Here is a 25,365-nt window from a genome sequence, read left to right as displayed (position 1 = left end):
GAGCACACTTCAGGTCATCTTATAAGAGCATAGCACTCTGCTGTGCTTTTTTGGTTGGGGAAGGTGGTAGAATCCCATCTAGAGCCTGGGCTTACTGTAACACATGAGTTTCTGCATTTTCCCTTGTTAATTAAAAAAAAAAAGTTTCAGTTGAATCTGGATACATTCACGCATTTGGTAAACGTCTAAATAGAGAAGAAGGTTAAGAATTATAAAGTAATTAGAATTTATTTACATACTTACAACTCCTTGAATATACTGACATGGAAAATGGACAGTAAGCTGGCTGTTACTATTATACTTAGGGTCTAGCCAGTTGTTAAATATGTAACAATTTGGATTTTTGAAGCTGTATTCTATATTTAACAGATACTCACTGCTGGCCTAGTATGAACCAGGCAGTGTTCTAGGTGCTAGAAATAGAGCAGTGAACATATCACTATGCTGTACTTGTGGACCATTTTAATGGTGTGGGCAGAAAGCAACAAATAAAATACTGTAAATAAAATGATGATGAGCACCTAGAATCCCTAACAGGCCATTTCTGGATCATAACTTGCTTTCCCCAAAGATTATAAGTATCTTGTCTTCTATATTACTTATTTTCTAGTTTTTCTGTGTAATTTTGCCACTTACGCATTCCGTAAACACTGGTTTTGCCTGTGAACTTTACACAAACAGGATCTTCTGGTGTGGACTCTTGTATATGGCTTCTCTTGCTCAGTGTTGTGTCTGTGAGACGATGGACATCGTGGGTGACTAGTTCATTAGCTGTCATTATATTCGTGGGTGAAATTCGTAGTCTTCCATTTTAGGAGGGCTTACTGTCAGATTGGCTTCTGGAAAAAGTAGTTTGAATTAGACTTTTGTGGGTTTTGGGGGAAAAATGTTGTATACTTGTCTGAGGGGCAAGAATTAGATAAGTGTATTGGCTAGGCGTTGGGACGCTAACAGCTATGTGAAAAATAGGGAGCTGCTTTTGGTGTTCATATGATGTTTACCTTGAAAAGTCAGTTTTAATTTTGAGGGCTTTTTATGACTGAGGTCTTACAATCCATTATCTTAAAGTGTATTTTCATAGGTATCTATTTACCTGACGCTGATCAGACCAGTGAAAGCCCTGATAGGGAGAAATTTGTGGTTCGGCAAAAACAAGTAAACACAAGTGTACTTTTCAAAGTATAATTGTAAGAAATCTTTCCCAGTGGTGTCATGTAAAGGAACTTTGGAAGATTTATTTACTGTTTTTCTTTTAAAATAAATTTATTTATTTATTTTTGGCTGTGTTGGGTCTTTGTTGCTGTGCGAGTTGTAGCGAGCGGGGGCTACTCTTCATTATGGTGCGGGCTTCTCATTGCGGTGGCTTCTCTTGTTGCGGAGCACGGGCTCTAGGTGCATGGGCTCTAGGTGCATGGGCTTCAGTAGTTGTGGCTCGTGGGCTCTAGAGCGCAGGCTTAGTAGTTGTGGTGCATGGGCTTAGTTGCTCTGAGACATGTGGGATCTTCCCAGACCAGGGCTCGAACCCGTGTTCCCTGCATTGGCAGGCAGATTCTTAACCACTGCACCACCAGCAAGCCCCTATTGTTTTTCTTTTTTAAACAGTGATACATGTTGGAGTATTTAATTAAACATATACCAACCCATATTTTGATGCTGTATTTCCTGTAAAGTCAGAAGACTCTGGCCATGGCAAGCAGATTTACATCCTAGTTGTAAATATGAGAAATGTGTATTAATAATAAACAATAGCCTCCTAATACTGAGTGCTGATTCTGTGACGATACTAAGCTAGCTGTTTTATGTGCATTGTCTCATCTGGTCTTAACAATTGTGGTAGGTACTCTTGTGACCTCTGTTTCGTAGGTGAGGATTCTGAGGTTAAATTTACTGCTCTGGCTAATGACACACTTGCTTCTAGGCTTTATAATTCACACATGCGCATGCTTTTACGTTCATGTGCTGTAAGGAGTGTCAAGGAGACGAGTATGGAATGGTGTTAGGTGTCAGGCGAGTCGTGACTCCTGAGAGCAGGAAGAGAGGGTGCTGTGGGGTCAGAGAGCACGAGTTCCTCTGAAGGAGGCCAAGATTGCCCCGCCCCAGCTGATTGTTGCTGGTGGTGAAGACAGCAGGCTGGATCTTCCCGTTTTTTTCCAGAACTGGTTGTAAATCCAGATTTTATGTAAATTACCTTGATTTACTTGTTGGGAGCTGACTTCATTTTTTATACCTTTTTATTGTGAAACGTAACACCTATGTAAAAGAGCAGAAAGCACATGTACATTAATGAATTATCACAAAGTGAACACCCATGTAAACACCACCCAGGTCAAGAAGTAGAATCTTGGCAGCTCTTCAGCTTCCTTCATTGCCCTCTACCTGATAACCTTATCCTGCCAGTGAGCCACTGTCCCGACAGTAAGGCCCATGCGTTAGGATCTTCCTGCCAGCACCATTCTTTCCCCAAGACAGCCACTATTCTGACTTTATGTTTTTAAAATTCGTGTGTTGTTGCATCATGAATTCATTCATCTTCATTGCTGTTGAGTATTTTATTGTGTGAATGTACTACAGTTTATTTATTCTACCATTGATGGGCATTTGGGTTGTTTACTACTTTGGGCTATTAAGAATAATGCTTCCACTATTAAGGTGAACACTTGTTCATCTCGGTGAACATGTGCACGTTTTTCTCTAAGATGTATTTGGGGACGGAATTGCTGCTGGATTGTTTAGTGTGTCTTCACTTTCAGTAGACGATGTCTTCTGCAAAGAGATGATACCAAGTTACACTTGTCATCATCAGTGAATGAGGGTTTCTGTTGCTCTGCATTTTGACCAATACTTGGTATTAGCAGATACTTTTAGCCCTTTCTGGTTGGTCTTTAGTGAATCTCATTGGAGATTTTAATTTGCATTTTTTGACTAGATGAAGTTGAGCAACTTTGCATGTTTATGCCCTGTTTGAGTCTATTGTCTATTTTTCTTTGGGATTATCTTCTTATTGATTTGCTTTGTATTTTTTTTTTTTGGATAAAAGCTAGTTGATTATATATATTGTAGGTATATTTTCCAATGTGGTAGTTCTCTTAATGGTCTTTTGATGAATACAAGCTCTTCATTTGAATGTGGTCTGAGTGTAGTGACACAAGAGAAAGGCCAGCAAGGGAATAGAGAGTTTCCAGAGAGGGACCTGCCTGTTGGTAGGCCAGACCCTGCACAGAGAGAGGTCAAGCAATATAAGAATTGAAAAGTTTTATCATTGAATAACCCTAAGTCTTTGTTACTTTATTACGTGAGTTTAGGCTCTGTAATCTGCATCTTGAGTCTACCAGTTAATACTGTGTTGTCATCTGTACAGCTCAGATGATCACAGTACACTCAGGGACCCGTCTCAGGGTGGTTGTACACTCAGCACAGTGCCCCAGGGTGAGCTGTTATGTTGGCTGTATCTTTTAATAAAAACATTCTAAGTGAAGCCCACCTTAATATCAGGGAAGAGGTGTATAGGAATTATGGTATTTCTGTGAATGTGCACTCTTAAAACATTTACTTACTTTACATATTTAGGTATGTATGTATTTATTTGATACTGGACAAAGGGTTAGTTGAGTCCCAGACCAGCAAGATGTGTTGTGGTGTCAGAGAAAGTCCTTGAGCTCCCGAGATACTTTTGAAAATTTTATTACGGTAGTATTAAGTAAGAGAGGCACTCTTTTGTCTGACGAATTAGGGAATAGAGACTAAAGACTACTCCTACTCCAGTGTACCTGGTTCAGTTGGGCTACATATCTGGTAGGGTGAATGACCTGACCGATTAGCAGATTCTGTTCAGTTCTTAACTCCTGAGCACCTCATATCTTTCCACTCGTTCCATGGGTACTTTCTACCATTTACATCCCCCCTCCCTCCAAAACAGATATATACACACATACACACATTCTGTTCTTCTCTTTGTACTCCTGTAATAGCCTCCTAAGTATTATCATACCCCTTCTTGTCCCTTACAGTCTGTCTTTTTGAAACGATCTTCTCAAAATTCAAGTTTGATTAGTACCCCCTCTTTCCCTGTGCCCCAGTACACATGCTCATTCTGAAACTCCTAGGCTTCTTAATTGACTTCAGAAGTAAAAGACCAAAATCCATAATATGATCAGTAAACTGCTACAGGATTATTTGACCCCTATCTACTGCTCTAGCCTCACCTTGCATCTTTTCCCCCCTCTTGGTCTCTGTTCTCAACCTGTGCTGTCCTCATTTTAGTTCCTAGCGGGTACTGAACTTCCTGCCAGGTTTGTCTTTGAGTTCCTCTCACGGCACTCATTCTTTTCTTTGTAGTATTTATTTAAGCCTGTGGTAATATATTCAGTTGTGACATTTTTTGATCATCCATTTCTGTCATTAGACTGTAAGCTCCATGAGAACAAAGGTCATCTTGGTGTGTCCTGTCATCGCAGAGCTTAACAGAGTGTCTAGCTTATAATAAACTCAAGTATTGTTTGAATTAACGTGGAAAGTGCTTTCCTACGCCAGGGCTCTTGCACATGCTGTTTTCTCTACCTGGAAAGCTTCCCCACTTCTGTCCCTCATTCACCCAGCATCTGTGCCAATTTTCTTTTTTTTGACAAGTGCTTATCAACTTATTAAAAGTTGATTTCAGCATTTGCAGTGGTGACTTCAGCCCTGACTCCTGGCTCAGTGTTGATGGAGGTAATCTGCTTAACCATCTCAGGACTGTGCAAGTCTGTGAGTCGCTGTGGAGCCTCTTCTGAAAACCATCCCAAGTCTTAGAACCTTCACCACCAGGAATTTTCCTTGTAGCTATTCTCAGAGTCTTGGTATATACATCTGAACTGGTCCTTTCACTTTGAGATGCTTTTCCTTTGTGCCTCTGGTCAAGTCAGTGTTGAGGCTGGTGAAGATGATTGTAATTCCCTGAACTGCCAAGTCTGGTCCCACAGGTCCTTCCCACAGGTCCTTCCCGCATTTTGCTGCGGCTGCAACCGGGCTTCCTGCCCGCCTTGTTCCTCAGCCAGAGCAGGCAGAGCTCTGAGGACCTGTCTTCCTCAGATAGCCATGTCCCAATACTAAACCTCGAGAACCTTGTCCTGAGCCCAGAAAACAGTTCAGAACTCTGCTTTAAGCTCCCTGTGCTTTACCTGTATTTCACCGTACAACAACTTGTACTTATTTGCTGCTTATTTGATTAAAATCTGACGTCCTTCCTGGACCAGAGGCACTGTTTTCACTCTGTTGCTCACTTACTGGTAATAGACCAGGTTACATTCAGCCAAGAAATTCCCAGAGGTCCTAGTGCATCTCCAGGACCTGCTGCACTTATCTTTCCTGGAAGGGGAGGCAGCTGCTGAGGAGCCAGCCCATGGAAACTTTGCATAATGGCCTGGCATCTTGGTCGTAGGATTCTTAGTTTGGGTCTTTTCTAGATTCAATAATTAACTTGTAGTCCCCTCAATTGCCTTCCTTTTTTTTAAGTGGAAAAAGTTCGAGCCCATACAGAAGTATACAAGGCGTGTAATGAATCCGCATGCTAGCCTCACAGGTCCAGTTGTCAGTTTACAGCCAGTCTTGTTCCATCTATACTTCTACCCATTGTATTCTTTCTCCCTCGTTATTCTGAAGCAAACACCAGACATGTCTTTTCATCTAATATTTGAGTATATATCTCTAGAAGATAAGAACTCTTTTAAAAAAATAACTATATTACTATTATCACACTTTAAAAACAAATTGTAAATTAAAAAATCCACCATTTAGTCAATGGAGTTTCTAATTATCTTAAGTATCAACTTCTGTTTTCAATATATTTAAGAAAAAACAGGATCCAAATAAAGTCCTCCCATTGTGATTGTTTGGTGTGTCTCCTAAGTCTTTTTTTTTTTTAAGAGCCGCGGGATCCTCCCGGACCGGGGCACGAACCCGTGTCCCCTGCATCAGCAGGCGGACTCTCAACCACTGCACCACCAGGGAAGCCCATCCTAAGTCTTTTAGACTGTAGGATTCTCCCATCTGGCCCTGGCCCTGGCCCTGGCCTCCCCACCCACGGTGCAGTTTTATTGGTGAAGAACAGAATTGTTTGTCCTATGCAATTTCTTGGTCTGGATTTTCCCTGTCATAGTTACAATGTTTCTTGCCCTCTGTACTTCCTGAAAATTGGTGATTAGAGCCAGTGCAGTTCTGTCTAATAGAAATATCATATGAGCCACATACATGATTTAAATTTTGTTAACCACATCAAAAAGTTTAACAGGTGAAAATAATTTTAATATTTTATTTGTGCATATATCCAATATATTATCATTTTAACTGTGACAGCCCTTCCGGGTTTCTCAGTCTTCTCCTGTCTTTTATGACTTGGACACTTTCAGTGAACGCCGGTCAGTTATTTTTTAGAATGTTTCCATTTGGGTTTGTCTGATGTTGTCTCATGATTGGATTGAGGTTATGCATCAGATTAGGAAAGGGTATGTGATATTTATGTTTTATTACTGGTGTGATAACCTTGAACATTTGGTGAGGTACTTACTGTTTTTCCCTTTGTAATTGATAAATATCTTGGGCAAGATACTTTGAGATTGTTTCTCTTCAAACTTTTGCCCACTGGTTATGCTCTTTGATCTTGCCTGCAGCAGTTATTACAATGTTTTTTCCCTAAAATAGTGATCTTGTATTTCTCTCATTTCTTCCACATTCCTTTGTAAGGAAGAACTGCCTCTTCTTCCTCATGTATCTAGTTATCTGTATGTGTATGTTTTAAACCATGGGTTTATATGGATGCCATGATTCCTATCCAGCACTCTTCATTCTAGCCTTCACTCTTTCTTGTAACTTCTTTCTCTGACAGTGAGAAATCAGCTCATTGTCTACAGTATATTCAGTTATTTGTTTAATCCTCATGTACCTGTCCAGTAGTTAGCAGATTGTTAACCCATCCTATCCTTCTGAGAAACAGATTGACTTAACTCGAGTACAGTGTTTGTGTACAGTTCTTTGTGTCTTTAACATTACAGTATCCAGTCAGCATAGTGTTTTCCACAGTTACTTAGCTGAGTGTTTTTCTACCCATCCTCTTCGCTTGTGGTATTCATTTGTAATAGATAGGTTTATCTGTTACTGTTTGTATTCCATTTTGGTTCCCACCACCTCATCCTGGTTAATTTTAATTATTTATTTGTTATTTTGGGGTATGTGATACGTTACTGTAGTTCAGTGTTGCAAAGAAATATCATTCCTTCCTCAGTCCTACCACCCTCTCCCTTCCACCCCTTTCCTACTTAATCTGTAAGCAATTTCTTTAGTTTCTGGTTTATCATTTCTATATTTCTTTTGCACAAATGAGCAGATACATGTATATAATCTTATATTCCCTTCTTTCCTTCATGAAGGATGGAATACTATTGATATGTGTGCACTTTGCTTTATTCTTTTAAAGGTCTGTCTTTGAAATTGCTCCATGTCGGTTCATAGAGATCTTCCATTTTTCATGACTGCATAGTACTCCGCTCTGTGATGTAATGTAATTTATTCATCCGTTCTCCCAAGTTTGGTCATACAGGTTGTTCCCAGTATTGTAGTTACAACATTGCTACCATGAATACCTGGTACATATGTATAGTCACATTTTTGGAGGTTTATCTTCAGGACAGATTTCCTAAGAGTGGGATCTCTGGGTCAGAAGGTTAGGTACACATTCAGTTTTGTTAGGTATTGCCAGATTTACTTTTTTTTTGCGGTACACGGGCCTCTCACTGTTGTGGCCTCTCCCGTTGAGGAGCACAGGCTCCGGACGTGCAGGCTCAGCAGCCATGGCTCATGGGCCCAGCCACTCCGCGGCATGTGGGATCTTCCTGGACTGGGGCACGAACCTGTGTCCCCTGCATCGGCAGGCGGACTCTCAACCACTGCACCACCAGGGAAGCCCCAGTATTGCCAGATATACCTCCAGAAAGGCAGGATGAATTTGCATTTCCCCTGGAAATATTTGTGAGTGAATATAGCGTCACAGTCTTGCCCTCAGACTGCTTTGGCAGGTGAGAAATGGCATCTTGGTGTTATATTAATTTGCATTTCTCTAATTATGACTGAGTTTGAACATTTTTTCAAATCTTAATATCCTTTTTGTGATGTATTTTTTTCCCCATTTTTCTGCTGAATTTTTTCTGCAGTTTTTGATTTCTTTATGTTTTAGAGATACTGGCTCTCATGGTGTATCTTGCACTTTTCTTAAGACTTTGTTTATGGTGTTTTGTATTTGTGTTTCGTTTTTTGGTCAAGCAGACATTTAAAATTTTTTACATACTTTGTTTTATTTCCGTTAGATTTTGAGTTATGCTTAGAAAGTCTTTCCCTACACCAGCATTAAAGAGGAATTCACCCAGGTTTTCTCTAGTACTCGTATGGTTTTGTTTTTTACATTTAGATTCCTAAATTCATTCGAGTTTATTCTTGTGTGTGGTGAGATATAGATCTAATATATGTTTTTTCCAAATGACAGCCCAGATGTTCTAGCCACATTTATTAAAAAGTGCATCTTTACCTTAGTAATTTGAAATGTTACCTTTCTCATACACTGATTTTTCCAGTGATTTGAAGGTCTGTTTATGAATTTTCCCATTTTATTCCACTGGTCTATTTGCTCGTGCCCCAGTATCACATTTTTAATTGTAGATGCCTTATAGTATGTCTTAATTAAGAGGCCATACTTGATAGGGCTAGTTCCCCGCTAGTAGTTTTTCTTTTGCAGTGTTTTTTTCAGTTTTACCTGTTATTAAACTTAAAGGGAAACATATTCTTATGTCTGGCTTCTTTTGTTCAACACTGATCAGCGTTCATCCATATTGATTTGTGTAGTTAGAGTTTATTCATTTCATGGCTCTGTAATTTTCCATTGAGTGAATGTTGCATTGTTTTCACTTTTATGATTGGTGGACATCTAGATTGTTTTTGGTTTTTGGCTGTTAAGAATAGTGCTTTTGGGCTTCCCTGGTGGCGCAGTGGTTGAGAGTCCGTCTGCCCATGCAGGGAACACGGGTTCATGCCCCAGTCCGGGAAGATCCCACATGCCGCGGAGCGGCTGGGCTCGTGAGCCATGGCTGCTGAGCCTGTGCGTCCAGAGCCTGTGCTCCGCAACAGGAGAGGCCACAACAGTGAGAGGCCCGCGTACCGCAAAAAAAAAACAAAAAAAAAGAATAGTGCTTTTGTGAACATTCTTGTAAATATATGTTACATTTCTGTTGATTGATCATACAGTATGCTTATTTTACCCAGCTTTCCAAAGCAGTGATACCAATTTACACTCCTACTAGTGGTGAGGTTTTTTTTCTTTTTATAAATTTATTTATTTATGGCCCTGTCGGATCTTCGTTGCTACGTGTGGGCTTTCTCTAGTTGCAGCGAGCGGGGGCTACTCTTTGTTTCGGTGCATGGGCTTCTCATTGAGGTGACTTCTCATTGAGGGGGCTTCTCTTTGTTGCGGAGCACGGGCTGTGGGTGTGCAGGCTTCAGTAGTTGTGGCACTTGGGCTCAGTAGTTGTGGCGCACGGGCTTAGTTGCTCCTTGGCATCTTCCCGAACCAGGGCTCCAACCCGTGTCCCCTACATTGGCAGGTGGATTCTTAACCACTGCGCCACCAGGGAAGTCCACTAGTGGTGCATTTTGATTAGAGTGTTCATTATTATTTTCTTTTAGCTTATTGTATGGTTGTGTAGTAGCCTTTAATTGTGTTTTTAATTTGTATTGCCCTGTTGAATAAGGAAGTTGTGCACTTTCCCACGTGTTTACTGTCCTCTTGCTTGAAGCGCTTCCTCAAGCCCTCAGCCCATCTTTTCTGTTAGGTGCTTTGTCTTTATTGATTTTCTGGCTGTGAATACTAGATTCGTTAGATAGATATTAGCAGGTTAACTTTAAAAGCCCAGATTTACATGAAAATAAGTGATACTGCTTCTTTGTTTGTATGGAAGAAGTTCTAAGTTTTAATAACCAAACAGCTTGCATTCAGACTGGTATATTTACTTCTTACCGAACCTTGATCTATCGCAACTTCCACCGTAATAGTGAAGTTTTCAGCCTCAAGGTGCCTGGTCTGGGAACCAGGAAGCTGCCTGGTGGAGTGTGCCCAAGTGGGGCTTAGCAGTTGAAACACAGCTTGTTACTTTACCTTAGACATTTTGTGATTTGTTTAAAATAGTTTTAGGGTTGAGGTGAAGTAAGGAGGCTGGTTTTAAAGAAATGTGGCCTGTCGAGTGTACAAATTTGCTGTTTTCCATTGAGTGCTTTGTTAGAGAAGTATCATGGTTTTTCATATATTTTATTATTTAGAAATTGAAAAGACTTCCTAAAACTTTTTAGTTTTTTTTCTTTTTTTTTGAAAATCAGATAGTGATTTAGTAAGGAGGAGGAATAACCAAAGAAACTCCAAAACCAGATGTGTTAACTACCCATTCAGGTTCCTTTAATAGGTTAATTATATTCTTCATTTTAGCAGCTAAAGAAAGAATGTTCTTGATTTTGATAAGAATTTGATGAATTTGCTCATATATGATAGTTCAGAATATGACTTAGATGTTCTACTGCCCAAGGCAAATGTGGTCAAGATGGCATTCTTTTGTACCTAGCAATTTTCAGCTCCTTATTAATCTTATCATTACCATTCCTTTTTTGTTTTGCTCTGTGAATATTTATTTATTTTTATTTTAACTGTAGTGATTTACAAGATCGTGTTCCAAGTGTACAGCTTCAGATTCTTTTCCATTATAGGTTATTATAAGCTATTGAATATATAGTTCTCTGTACTATACAATAAATCCTTGTTGTTTATCTATTTTATATATAGTGGTATATATCTGTTAATCCCTTCATATATACCCAGGAATGGGATTGCAGGATCATATGGTAGCTCTATTTTTAGTTTTTTAAAGAACCTCCATACTGTTTTCCATAGTGGCTGCACCAATTTTCATTCCCATCAACAACGTACAGGAGTTCCTTTTCTCCACTCCCTCTCCAGCATTTATTATTTGTAGACTTTCTGATGATAGCCATTCGACAGGTTCGTGAGGTGATACCTCATTGTAGTTTCGATTTGCATTTCTCTAATAATTAGTGATGTTGAGCATCCTTTCGTGTGCCTCTTGGCTATCTGTATGTCCTCCTTGGAGAGAGATCTATTTAGGTCTTCTGCCCATTTTTTGATTGGGTTGTTTTTTTGATACTGAGGTTTATGAGCTGTCTGTGTATTTTAGAAATTAAGCCCTTATCGGTTACATCATTTGCAAATACTTTCTCTTAGTCTGTAAGTTGTCTTTTTGTTTTGTGTTTGGAAAAACTTTTAAATTTTGAGTTAATGTTAGAGAAAAGTTGCAAAAATATTAGAGTTCTCTTATATCTTTCATTCCACTCCCCTTACGTTTTACATAACTGCAACTGTAGAACAGTTATCAAGGATAAGAAATGAACAATGATCCAATAATAAGTAAATTACCCACCACATTTGAATTTTGCTAGTTCTTCCTTTTTCTCTTCCAGGATTCCACTTTGCATTAAGTTGTTACTTCTTTTTGGTGTCTGACTCTGTAACAGATCCTCAGTTTTCCCATTGTCTTTTATAACTTTTTGAAGAGGATTGGTTATTTTTTAGAATGCCCTTCAACTTGGTTTGTCTGATGTTTTTTCATCATTGGAATGAGGTCGTGCATTTTTGGCAAGAATACTACAAAAACCATGTTGTTCATCATCTCAAGGGGTTCATGATATTGATCTGTCTTATTATTGGTAATGTTTACCTTGGTTAAGATGGTATTTCTCCACTGTAAAGTTACTGTGTTTCTGTAATTTATAAATATTTTGGAGGAGATAATTTGGGGCTGTGCTTAATTTAACTGTTAGTCCTCAAACATTCACCCACTAGTTTTATCATCTGTGGGTGGATCTTTATCTGGAACAGTTTCTGGAGTTTGGCTGATGGTAATTCTGTTTTCCCATTTCCTTTCACATTTAATTGAAATTCCACTCTAATGAAGAGCTGTCCCTTTCCCATTTATTTGTTTGATTACATCAGTATGGACTCAAGGGTTATTATTCTGTGGGTTAAAGTCTAATATTATTTTGTTGCTCACATTATTCCAGCTTTGGCCTTTAGAAGCTCTTTCAAGCTGGTGTTCTCTTGACAAACCCCCATAATGTTTTGAGCAGTACCTTCATTTCTAGTGCCACATGATATTCCAGGTTCATGCTGCATTTTCCTGACCCAGCCCTGCAACCAACCCCTTCTCTGAGAAATTCTGGTTTGTTTTATTAAAGGCTCGTATTTAGAAATTAAGATCTCCATGCTAGCTGTGCTCATTGCAGTCTTTCTTTCTTCTAGGCTCTCAGCAGACAGAGCTAGGAATCCTGTAGGCATATGCATATCTACAAGACTCTTTATTTCTGTATCTATCTGCATGTATATTGAAAACCATGGGTTTATACTGACCTCAGATTCCGATCTCACATCATAGAGTTCAGTTTAGCCTCCCTCCTTTTCTTATTTATAGTTTTTTCCTCCAGCAATAGAAACCCAGCTCTCATTATCTATTATTTCTTCACTTCTAGTATACGCATAAAACAGTTTAAATTTTTTACCCATTTCTCCCCTCACCCCTGGAGAAAGACTTTTGTATATATGGAGGATAATATATCATGGAACAATACTGCTACACAAAAAGATACACTCAGAAATATCACTTCCTCATCTATGCTACCCCATTTCCTTTCCCCTTTCTACCTGGAAAAAATTTGAAAGGTCTTTTATCCACTTTCAGCCATTAGAAAATGTCAACCTAAAAAGTTTTATTTTTGATAACTGGAAAGCACTAAGTTTTCGAGGTTATCTAACTGTCCCTGATGAGAATTTCTCAAGGTTTAATGGTAACTTATTTAAGCTGATATTCTTTTGTAACAGGGAAGAGCTAAATCGGACTCCACGTTGGATCTGTTTCTTGGACTTTAACCTTTGCTTTTTGTTGCCTTTGTTATTATAATCACACATAATGGCCTGCCTCAGGGAACTCTGCCCACCTGTCAGTTGGCTGCAAGAAAAAAGAAACTAACACATCCCCTCAATGGGGCTGGTCATTCCAGGAGATGTTTTGCAAGACTGATGGCCCTTTTACTTTACTTCCTCACTGCTTCTCCTTCTCTGATTCTATAAAAGAAACTGGCATCCAGACCCCGATAAGATGGTTTTTCAGAGACACTAGTCTGCCATCTTCTCGGTCTGCCGGCTTTCCGAATATTCCTTTGCCTCAATACCTCGTCTCCGATTCATTGGCCTGTCATGTGGCGAGCGGAGCGAGCTTGGACTTGGTAACACTTTCACTTTGATCTTAGGACATTGGCAAATATAGCAATTTATCTGTGAAGTTACTTAAGCAAATCTCTAGCTTTGATCAACCAAAAAAATTCTAGGCCCACCTGTGTCCTTCTTCCAGCTCTTAATATTTTCTAATCCTATCCATCTCATCATCTGTCTCCTGAATTGTCAGCCAAGGAGTGAACACACAATAAAGTATTTGAAAATTTAACTGGTGATGAGAATAGTGGGATGTCAGATGCTCGATTTACTTACTTTCTGTTGAGGCTGTCATCCCACAGTTGCTGCAGTGTTACTTTGATCATTATTTTTAGTTCTTATGCTTAGTGAGTTCTTATCCTGTTTGTGAGATTTGTTGAATTCCCTGAGTGTCTCCAAGACCACTCTTCATTTGACTTCAGATTTATCTTTTTTATTCTGTCTTGGACAGGACATCTCCATTTTGAGAGTTTACTTGACAGCGCTTCAGATCAATCCAAATGTATATTTTCCCCACCTTTTAGCACATACACTAGTCTCTTTCTTTGTACTTTATTTGCATAGCAGTGATCACATTTGAAATTAAATGCTTAACTGAAAGGTCAAAGAGGGGCAGGGGTCATTTGTTTTATTCACTAAAACTTAGGTTGTACTTCTTAAGTTCCTGGCTCAACCTTATCTCAGTAGGTAATCTTGCTTTCTATTTTGGATGGAAAGCAAAAAAACAAAAAACAAAACACTTTGGAGGGCAGGAGAATTCAGAAACAATTCAGCATAACAACTTTGCATAGAGAAGAAAAACTCAGAGCCACCAGTGTTACCTCTGTGTTTGCTACTTGATATTCCTAGTGGAGGACCACAAGTCATCAGGAAGGAGCTCAGTGTGCTTTATTTAAGAGATAGTACTGAATAAACTATTTAAAGTATATATTTGATATGTAAGGGTCCAACAATTTAAAAAACATGAAAATTTTATTATTTTATGGTATCTTCCATTTTTATATTTTGTTTTGGTGTATTCTCTGGACAATAAATGACATTTTTATATTAGTTCCTCACTGGCTGTGCCTTTTCAAGTTCCTTAGGTTCTTCCTTTTTTCCCCTCAGAATATTTGTGGTGCACAGGGTCATCTTAGTCCTTTGGTAATTGGATCTTTTCTCTTGGATTCAATACTACTTTGTTGATTACTCCTAGATCCTTATCTGTGCCAGATCTCCTATATCCACCTGCCTACTGCCTATATCTCTGCTTCAGTATTTCCACAGGCACCTTAAATTAAAGGTGACTAAAACTGAATTTGTAATCTCTTTTTCTGCTGGCTTTTTCACGCAGATGGTCAATTCAGAACCTGTAACAGCCATCTTTAGCTCCTCCCCCCTCTTTATTTCCACTTTCTAACTGGTCTCCCTGCCTCAACTTCCTCTTCCACATCACAGCCATCAGAATGAGTCCTGACTATGGAATATGACAGCCTAAAGTTCCTTAGTGTCTTCCCATTGAGTTTACAGTCCTTAGCGTTACATTTGTTACAAGGCCTGTTGGGATGTACTTCTGCAGCTTCTCTTTTTATTTTACCCTTTCCCTATTCCACAAATGGTACTGTTCAGCCACATCAAAGCCAGCTTTATGTGCAGCATCAACAGCCTTGCTGATACCCTGTTTCTTCTCTGGAAACATCTTTCCCCACTTTCTTTCCTGGTCATCCTTCAAGCTTGAACTCAGATGTTTCTTTCTCGGGGACTCAGTCTCCCATCTTCTCAGCAAGCAGCGTCTTCTCCATCCCCCGTGGCACCTTGTACACACATTTATCTAGTGTTATAAGCCTCTCCTTGAATCCTTAAAGAGGAAGAAGGACCTATTTTTGACCTCTACAAAACTTAGCATAAATGTCTGGATTGAATAAATGAATGGATTGTTTTTAAAATTACAGCCATAAGGATGGTAAATTTTAACTGGCTATATACCCAGTGAATATTGAGGAGTTAAGATTTTCCTTCATTTGGAGAACAGTGGCTTTATTCCGTCTTGGATTTGGTCTTCTCCCAGTTACAGGTTCATCCCTTCTTGTCCGTTCTTGTGTTCTCCTGTCTTTTCCCCACTTGATGTGTAATCAGCCCTAAAGGACAGTGAAACTGCCTAGAATTAGGATCTTAAGTTTTGGCAGGAAGCCCTTCAGAGTTGGTGATCTGAGTAGTGTCTTTGCCAGCTGGAGCTTAGAACAAAGAAACCAAACAAACTCTTGGCACTCTCTGAAATGCAGCTTTTTGCTTTTTCAGAAATTGTGATTCTGGTCAGTTGACACTGACTTAGAAGTGTATGTAGAACTCAGAGTCCAGTGGCCACGATTACAGTTCCTCTGGATGCCTACAGTGCTTCACTAATTATTGAATTTGCAGCCTGTTTGGAATTGAAATTACAGTCTAATAGAATTTTGGAGCTGGACAGGACTTTTTACTTGAGATAATGTCATACCATTCCCTAAATGAGGAACACTAAGTTTACTTACCTAGTTAATGGCAGATTTGGGCTGTGATCTTGATATTTCTGGCTTAGTTCATTTTCTGTTTAACAGCATCTTTCATAGTTATAGGGAATGATAGTGCTGTAATCATTCTTAGAGGAGTGACACTTTTTTACTTGCGGTCTCCCCACAAGCCTAAATGTTTTGGGAATGAGACTATTCATTTACCAGAAAATCCTTCTGCCAGTTATGCGTTCTGCTTTTTTTTACCAGTAAGAAAAATGACAAGTAAGCAATTTTACAATAAGGATGATGTTTCAAAAATTATTTGAGTAAGTGGTAGATGAACATAATAGAACATTACAAAAGGGCTCACAGTGAAAATGTAAGATTCCCTACCTCCCTGCCCCAATTTCTCTTTCTCCACCCCAGAGGCCACTTGTTTTTTTAGGTATTCTATCAAAGGAAATCCCCTTTCTCCTTTTTCTAAAGTATCAAAATTTTAGCATTAAAATCTAAAGTATCAAATTTCGAAAGTATCACATTTAGTAGTACTAAAAGTTTTTTATATCCATTTTAGCCTTCAGTTTCTGAGTGATTTAATAAGAATCTCCTCTCACCACCTCCCAACATTTTATGTTCACTTTCAAACATAGCAAAGTTGAAAGAATTACAGTGGGTACTTGAATCCCGTCAAGTAAGATTCTACTATTATATTTTACTGTATTTGTATTCTCAGTTCCTTCAGAACTCCTCATAAAGTCTGCCTAGTTATATAAACAGCCATGGATAGAATTTTGCTGCTTTTGCCACTGAAGGAAACCAAAGGCCTGAGAGTGGAGAGAGATGGAATGGTCCATGGTTTAAACTAGTAACACTTTTTTCTCTGTGTGTGTGTTTTAAGTGATTAGGATCATCAAGGCATAACAACTTATTTACATTATGGATTCAATTGCTTTAGAGCACAGGTTAAGAGCCTAACTGACCACCCTTTTTGATGTTTCGTTCTCTCGGCTTCTTTCTTGCACATTGGTCTCCCTTCTGATAAATCAAGCTAATAAGGCTGTGTTTGGCTTTAATAGAGAAGGGAGCTATTGTATTACCCATTTGGGGGAAGCCATTGAGTTGGTTGAGTTGTGTACTTTTCTGAAGAAACATTAATTTTGATTGGAATGCTGAGAACAATTGTTTTAGTATTTTTATTTTTCCCCTTATATAAACAAAATAATCTAAATTTCTCTTATTGTACTCCTAGAAGCTTGTACATTAAGACCTTATTCTATAAATCCCTTACTAACAGGATACTTTTTTATAATTAACAATAAAACATAAAAGAATCTTAAATATTACTTGATTTTTCCTAAAAGCAAAGTTAAAAATAGATATTTGAAGTTTCAAGTGGGATTTGATGAATGTGGCTTAAAATATTTTGGCAGTTTATTCTGACTGGGAATGGAGAAAGGAAAGCAAAAAAAAAACACCTAATGAAAAAATATTACCCATAATCCCTTCAGTTTGAGGATGATTTGTGTTAACATTTTGTATATCCTTTTAGCCTTTCTTTTCATATTCACGTTTAAACAAAGGATAACAATATACAAGCCATTTCATAATCTGCTTTTCCTCCCTTCGCATTAAATGAATTTTCTCATTTTGATTCATATTCTTTTACTAAATGGTAAATTGTGTGGCCATTAAAACCATATGGAGGATGATAAATTTTCGTTCCAAAGAATATGTTATGGAGGTCCTCTCTGGTTATCAGATCACTTTCAGTTTGCACTGATAGGAAAGGAATTAAAAGGGTAGTGAAGCAGTGCTGCTGGTTTAAGAAATAGATCAGGGCTTCCCTGGTGGCGCAGTGGTTGAGAGTCCGCCTGCTGATGCAGGGGACACGGGTTCATGCCCTGGTCCAGGAAGATCCCACATGCCGCAGAGCGGCTCGGCCTGTGAGCCGCGGCCGCTGAGCCTGTGCGTCCGGAGCCTGTGCTCCACAACGGGAGAGGCCACAACAGTAAGAGGCCCACGTACCGCCAAAAAAAAAAAAAAAAAAAAAAAAAAAGAAATAGATCAAGGCAAGACAAGCTTAAAGCCATGCAAGCAGTTCTCATTTTTAATAAGTCAGCTAAGATTGGACAAACTGGCAATTGCAGATATTTTTATCCTGTATATTTTAGTAGGACTCTTGATGTTTAGCAGAATTACTCATATCATCACTGTGTCACATTGATGGAGGTATATTTTAAAATACATAAATGCTGGTCAATTTTTTTAAAAAACAAAACAGCTTTGTTTCCAGCAGAGGTCTCATTAAAAGGAGGTTTTGCTGCACTTGACTGAAAGATTGAAACAAAACGCTGGTTGACAGTTCTTATCTATGGGAGTGAACAGAGGGATCCTTTCTCCCTCTCTTATTCATCTGGCAGGAAAGTTAATCTAGTTGCTTTGTATTTAGGGAAGCAGGCTTTCTTTATAGGGATTCCTTTTCTAAAGTGGCATTAATGTTCGATTAAAGTTGCTGTGGGAAAGGAGAAATGGGCCCAGGGCCCCTTGGTGGACATGTTCTCATGATGGTAGTGACAGCAGTGCAGTAGAAAACAAACCTTATTTGTGGAATAGACATTGATAAGGCTGGGTGACAAGTGATGTCCTGGAAGCATCGTGCTCAGCATTCTCACTTCTACCTTACCTTGTGATACCTCTGAAAAAGCCTTTAAACAAATTGTAGATATATATGTTCAGGAACCCCAATTACAGAAAATGGTAACATTAAAAGAGATTGAATTACTTTAAGCCTCCAAGAGCAATTAACCCAATTTATAAGAAATTTACTTTGAATTCTTTAGTGTCTGTCTGTTAGATAGTGATTTATTTCTCTCTTCAGTAAAAAGTTCTTGACAGGAGAAGAACCTGAACTACACTGACATTTGAGCACCTCTGTTGGAGCTTGCATCACTTTTATTTTAAGGCAGTTCTTTGGGGCAGGGAGTTTGGAATTGTTTATTTGTTTTTCCTTTTTGTTTCTTTTGTGTGTGGCATGGGCATGTGTGCATGATATGTATGTTAGAAAAGCCTTTTTTTTTCTTCAGGGTTATAAACAAAGCTTGAAGATAATTCTGTAGTAAAATTGAAACTAGGTGGAGCAGTAATGTTTTAACTGATACTGAAGCAGCCATTGACCAAACCTATCAAATGGTCTTATCTGTTTTCCTGTGATACGTGTATTTATAATTACTGAGTTCAGAGGTATTTGACATTTCCTTCCTTTGCGCAACATTAAGGAATACTTTTAAATGTTTTATGTGTTGTTCGTTAGATATTTTAAAATACTATTCCAACTTCTGTTCATTTCTATCTGATGTTAAGTATAAAGTTGCAGAATTAGCTTGAACACTGATTTCAGCTGGCATGAAATGAATATAGAGTGGCATCTGTCCAAATTAAGTTAAAAACAAAGGAAGTTCCTGTGTGTAATTTCCTGTCTCTTACAACAAAAACAAAAGCAAGCAAAAAACCTTCAATAATTATTAAGCTCTTTTTAGAGTATCTAATATTGAAAGTATGAATTTTGTTTTTTTACTGTGCTAAATTGTTTGCTGGCTGTTCTCATTCACTTTATTAGACATTTTCTTAAAAGATAATTATTGTTTTTCTTTTTCTTTATCAGAACACAGCAATGGAGGAAACAGCTATATGGGAACAACACACGGTGACACTTCACAGGGTGAGTTCTGTTGAAGTAAATAATCTGTGTGTAGGTCAGGATACTGGCAGCTTTTGAAAACAATAGAGGAAAGCCAGATGTCAGGAAGCCAGAAGAAAGGGGAAGAACTTTTCTATATTCCTTTGTTTAAAATTAGAGTTGCAATAAATTCTTTATTAAGGTCAAAAGTGAACATGATTACTTTTTCATATATCCTTTTGGTTGTTATTTGTATATTGCTGTTTTTAATCATGACTTAAGAAATTAAGTGGTTTATTTTTAAAAATTTGATCAGATAAAAGTCACCGTATTTTCGTGTAAATTGTAAACTGTTTCAGCTTTTCTGAGTAATATGTATGTATTGTAGGCTTGGGGTTTAAAATTGAACAGGGTCATGCGAGTAATAAAATCTTAAAAGATACTCCTTGATTTGAAACATGCAGAGCCAAGCTCTTGCTTAAGCAATTGCAGATGGGCAGAGAGCAAATCGCAGTGAGCTGGGTAAGAGTAAGAGATTTTTTGGACTTCCCTGGCTATCCAGTGGTTAAGACTCCGCGCTTCCAATGCAGGGGGGAGTGGGTTTGATCCCTGGTTGGGAAACTAAGATCCCGCATGCCACATGGCACTAGAAATAGATGGAAAATTCTGGAATAAGAATTAAATAAATAATAGCTTTAAAAAAAAAAAGAGCTTTGTCTGAAATGAGACTGCCCTGAATTTGAATCCTACTGCTGCCTGCTTCCTTTTAGAAATGAGCAAGTGACCAAACCGCCTTTAAAGCATTGGTTTTCAGTGTTAAAAATGGGGCTTATGCCACCTCATGCTTGACATAATGTAGTGCCTCCCATAAATCTCTCCTATCCTCCCTTTGAAGAGAGCTGAATCTACTGATTACCCTTCTCCTTAGAGAATGTACAGAAAGAGATTAGAGAATATTTAAATATTTTACACTTACTATTTCTACCAGCTATATCCATTACTAGGAAAATGGAAAGGGGGAAAATCATGTTCCTGAACCACCCTGCACGTGACTGTCTCGTGAATCTTTGAATCTACACATAATAGACAGTGGGTAAATTAATTATTAAAAAACAGTGATTTCAGATAAGACTTTTTTGTGTCTCCCTAAATGGTGAAAGAAATCATTAATAATACTAACCTTAACTTTTAATTTATAAAGCTAAGGTATGGCTTGAATTTATTTGAAATGTGCTGATAGCATATTTAAATCAGATTAAACATATGCCATCGTACCTTATAAATGTTTAATTGGCTGGTTTTTATAGAATAATTTGGTGTTTTGCCACATTACATTTATTTTCTTAATACCTTTATTATTTTTATTGGTATAATTTACACACAGTAAGATTCATCCTTAGTGTACAGTTCTGAGTTTGACAAATGCATTTAGTCATGTAAGTCATATAACCACCACTACAGACAATATAGAACAATTCCATCGCCCTGCAATTTTCCCTTCTGCCATTTGTAGTCAACCCCGTCCGCTTACCCTGAGCACTGAGTAACCACTGATGTGTTTTGTTCCTATATGCCTGCTTTTTCTCTCATGTAGGTGAACTCATACAATACATAGCCTTTTGAGACTGGTTTCTTACACTTAGCCTAATGCACTTGAGATTTCTCCGTGATGTACTTATATCAGTAGTTCTTATTGCTGAATAGTATTCCATTGTATGAATGTAGAATAATTTGCTTATTCATTCTCCAGTCTTGGTACCCTGGGGTGGTTTCCAGTTTTTGGTGATTGTGAATAAATCTCTAGTGTACAGGTTTTTGAATGAACATAGCTTTTCATTTCTCTTGGGTAAATTCCTAGGAATGGAATTGTTCTTAGTTTGTAGTTCTCTAAAGACTAATGATTTTGAATATCTGTTTATGCGCTTATTTGTCATCCATTATTTTCTTTGGTAAAATGTGTCCAAATCTTTTACCCATTTTTAATTAGGTTTTTTGTTTTCTTATATTGACCTTAAAAATGGGTTTACTTGGGATCAACAAAGAATTGCAATTCAGAGTCTGCAGCTACTGCAAGACACAGTGCAAGACCCCAGCAAAAATAGAACTCTTTTATAGAGGGGAAAAGGAAGTTGGGAGGGCTGTAGTAAACAGAGTCCATTGGAGGAATTGAGAGTCCAGAGTGTAGTGGTTTTTCATTGGCTGAATTGTGACAGTCTGTCATTGGCTGAGTTCTTGGCAGGCAAGAAGAGGAAGTCTTTCTTCTTGCTAGGCTCTGCTAACAGCACAGTGCATGAGTGCTCCCTCTTCTGGCCTCCCAACTCTATTTTTTTTTTTCTTCACTTTTCTTTTTTTTTGCAGTTCGCGGGCCTCACTTTTCTTTTTTTTGCGGTTGCGGAGCACAGGCTCCGGACGCGCAGGCTCAGGGGCCGTGGCTGACGGGCCCAGCCGCTCCACGGCATGTGGGATCCTCCCGGACTGGGACACGAACCCGCGTCCCCCACATCGGCAGGCGGACTCAACCACTGCGCCACCAGGGAGGCCCCCAACTCTATTTTAATTGAGGTTTCTGTTTATTAATTTTTATACTTACTGTTTTTTTTAAACTGTGGTAAAATACACATAACAAAATTTGCCATCTGTCCAGTTCCTTTGTCCATTTTTAAATTGGGTTTTATCTGTTGAATTGTAGGAGTTTTTATATATTCTGGTCATTAACCCCTTATCAGATAATATGACTCATAAATGTTTTTTTTCCCATTCCATGGATTACCTTTGTACTCTGTTAATTGTGTCCCTTGTTGCACAGAAGTTGTTACTGAGTTTTGAGAGTCTTGAATATCTTCTGGATACAAGTTCTTTAATAGGTATTGTTTTGCAAATATTTTTCCCAGTCTGTGGCTTGCCTTTTTCCTTCTCTTAACAGTGTCTTTTGCACAGTATAAGTTTCAAATTTTGATAAAGTCGTTTTTGCTTTTATTGATTTTGCTTTTGGTTTTGTATCTGAGAAGTCTGCCAAACCTAAGGTCCCAAATATCTTTCCTGTTGTTTTCTTCTGGAAGGTTTTGTTTTGTTTTTGTTTTGTTTTAATTAAAATTTGTATGTATTAAGATTTCTTTTTAGGAGATTTTTTTTAATACGGATGTCCAATTTTTTGAACAACCATTTATGAAAAGGTTATCCTTTCTTCATTTAATTGCTTTCTCCCTTTGTCAAAAATCAGTGACCATATGTGTGTAGGCCTTTCCCTAGTCTCTTCTATTGATCGGTGTGTCTGTCCTTTGCCAGTTACTTCTGCCTTGATTATTGTAGCTTTATATTAAGTTGGAAATCAGGTAGTGTGAATCCTCCAAACTTACTATTATTATTTTTAATTATTTTGACTAGTTCCTTTGTCTCTGTATATAAACTTTAGAATAAGTTTGTCAAATTAAAAAAAATCTGCCAGGATTTTTCATTGGGATTGCATTGAATCTACAGATTAATTTGGGGAGAATTGACACTTTAAGGGTATTGAGTATTCCAAACTGAATGTGATGTATCTCTTCATTACGGTTTTGTAGTTTTCGGCATACAGATTCTACACATGTTTTGTTAGATTTCCACTCAAGTATATTTTTTATGTTTCCTCATGCTATTGTAAACGGTATTTTTTTAAATTTCAGTTTTTGATTGTCTATTAATATGTAGAAATACAATTGATTTTTCTTTTTTTTTTAACTAGTGAACTTTAAGTTTTCTAGGAACTCCTTTGGTAGATTCTTTGGCCTTTTTCTATGCAGTCATCTCATCTGTGAAGAGAGGCAGTTTTATTTCTTCGTTTTTGATCTATATGCTGTTCATTTCTTTTTTTTGCCTTATTGTACTTGCTAGGACTTCCAGGATGTTGTTGAATAGGGACAGTAAGCAGGCATCCTTGCCTTATTCCAAATTTTAAATGAAAGCATTCTTTCACTGTTATGTATGATGTTAGCAGTAAGGTTTTTGTAGATGCCCTTTATGAGGTTAAGGAAGTTCCCTTGTATTTCTGTTTTGCTATTTACTAGGTTGAGGAAGTTCCCTTTTATACTTAACTTTGCTAAGAGGCTTTTTTTTTTTTTTTTAAATCATGAATAGATGTTGGATTTTGCCAGTGCTTTTTTGGTAAGTATTGATTGAGGTTATCATACGAGTTTTCTTTTTAGTCTGTTGGTATGGTCAGTTTCTTGCTTTTTGGATGTTGAAGAGCCTTTCATTCCCAAGATAAATTTTACCTAGTTGTGATGTATTATTCATTTTATATATTGCCGGATTGATTTGCTAATGTATTATGAAGATATTTGTTTCTGTGTTCATGAGGAATATTGGTTAGTACTTTTTCCTTGTGTTTTTATTGGTTTTGGAGTAAGGAAAGCTACCAGTCTCAAAACAAGCAGCTGGGAAGTATTCTTCCCTATTGTGTTCTGTGGTAGAGTTTGTGTACAACTGAAGGTATTTCTCCCTTAAATGTTTGGTAGAATTCACCAGTGTAGCCATCTGGTTCTGGAGTTTTCTTTGTGAGAAAGCTTTTAACTATAAATTTATTTTCTTTAATTTTATATAGGACTATTCAGGTTATGTATTTTTTCTTTGTTAGCTTTTGGAGATTTATTTGGTAACTTTGGTAGTTTGTATCTTTCAAAGTATTAGTTCCTTTTATCTAAGTTGTCAAATTTATAGACATAAAATTGTTCATGGCATTCTCTTATCTTAATATTTTAGGATCTGTAATGGTGGCCCATTTTCATTTATAATATTGGTAATTTGTGTCTTCTCTTATTTCTTGGTCAACCTGGCTAGAGGTTTAACAATTTTTTTTTTTTTTTTTGCGGTACGTGGGCCTCTCAGTGTTGTGGTCTCTCCCGTTGCGGAGCACAGGCTCCGGACGCTCAGGCTCAGTGGCCATGGCTCACGGGCCTAGTCACTCCGCGGCATGTGGGATCTTCCCGGACTGGGGCACGAACCCGTGTCCTCTGCATCGGCAGGCGGACTCTCAACCACTATGCCACCAGGGAAGCCCGAGGTTTAACAATTTTATTGACCTTTTCAAAATACCAGCTTTTCTTTTCATTGATATTTTTTATTTTCTGCTTTGTATTTCACTGATTTCTGCTCTTATTTTAATGTTTCTTCTGCTTACATTGGGTTTAAGTTGCTCTTCTTTTTATGATTTCTTAAGGTAGAAGCTAGATCATTTGGGACCATAGGTGTAATTTGACTGTATCACATTACATTTGTTTTTTCCTAATACCTTCTTAGTTTTTAAATAAGGAAAATAAAATAAGACACTTAAATTAGCTAAAGTACGTTTCTCCTTTCTACAATTTTGCCTGGTTTTGTCAGTTGTGGGGAAATGTTAGGTTATTTAATACAGAACTTAGGCAAAGTAGGAAAAGATTCTGAATGTTGAGAAAACAGAATCTGATTTTTTGAATGTGTTAAAAGTGTCACACCAACTCATCGTGGTAGTTGTAATACTCAGGCAAGTCTGGAACTCCTGTCTAGAAAGAAGGTCAGTGTAAACTCCACTCTGTAGCTGGGCTCTTCTTGTGCTTCAGTTTTCTTTTACCCTGAGGGAGGGGGGTACTAGCCCAGAAAAATGTCATCAAAAGATACATGGAGATAAGATGAGTATATAGTTCATAATTCTTTGGTTTTCAAACATGTTAACTATTGTGCTGGAAACACAGAGCTGTGTTGCCTCTGGGCCTCATCAGAGAGGGACTATGACAGAATGGAAGTCCTCAACAACCATCCCTCCAGGAATCGTTTTTGAAGGTTTTTAAAAATAGACCTGTCATTGTAAGCCCAGAAACTTATGCCAAAGCATAATTCAGTTGACTTCATTTTCCGAGGCTGCAGAA

The 25,365-nt window shown here is 38.0% G+C and overlaps 1 protein-coding gene across 8 annotated transcripts in view; it reads left to right on the top strand.

Moving 5' to 3' along the window:
- Positions 1-25,365, top strand: part of TJP1 (tight junction protein 1) — a gene marked incomplete at its 5' end in the record, with an annotated part of 254,955 nt that overhangs the window by 145,368 nt on the left and 84,222 nt on the right. For all 8 annotated transcript variants that reach the window (XM_082851457.1, XM_082851456.1, XM_082851463.1 and 5 more), the window contains one exon: positions 19,472-19,528. In XM_082851457.1, the coding sequence (XP_082707583.1) occupies positions 19,472-19,528 (57 nt within the window). The remainder of the gene's footprint in view (positions 1-19,471; positions 19,529-25,365) is intronic.

The sequence above is a fragment of the Leucopleurus acutus genome (assembly GCF_964270905.1).
Source record: "Leucopleurus acutus genome assembly, chromosome: 1".
Classification (NCBI taxonomy): Eukaryota; Metazoa; Chordata; class Mammalia; order Artiodactyla; family Delphinidae; genus Leucopleurus; species Leucopleurus acutus.
This window is presented reverse-complemented; position numbering and strand designations above follow the sequence as displayed.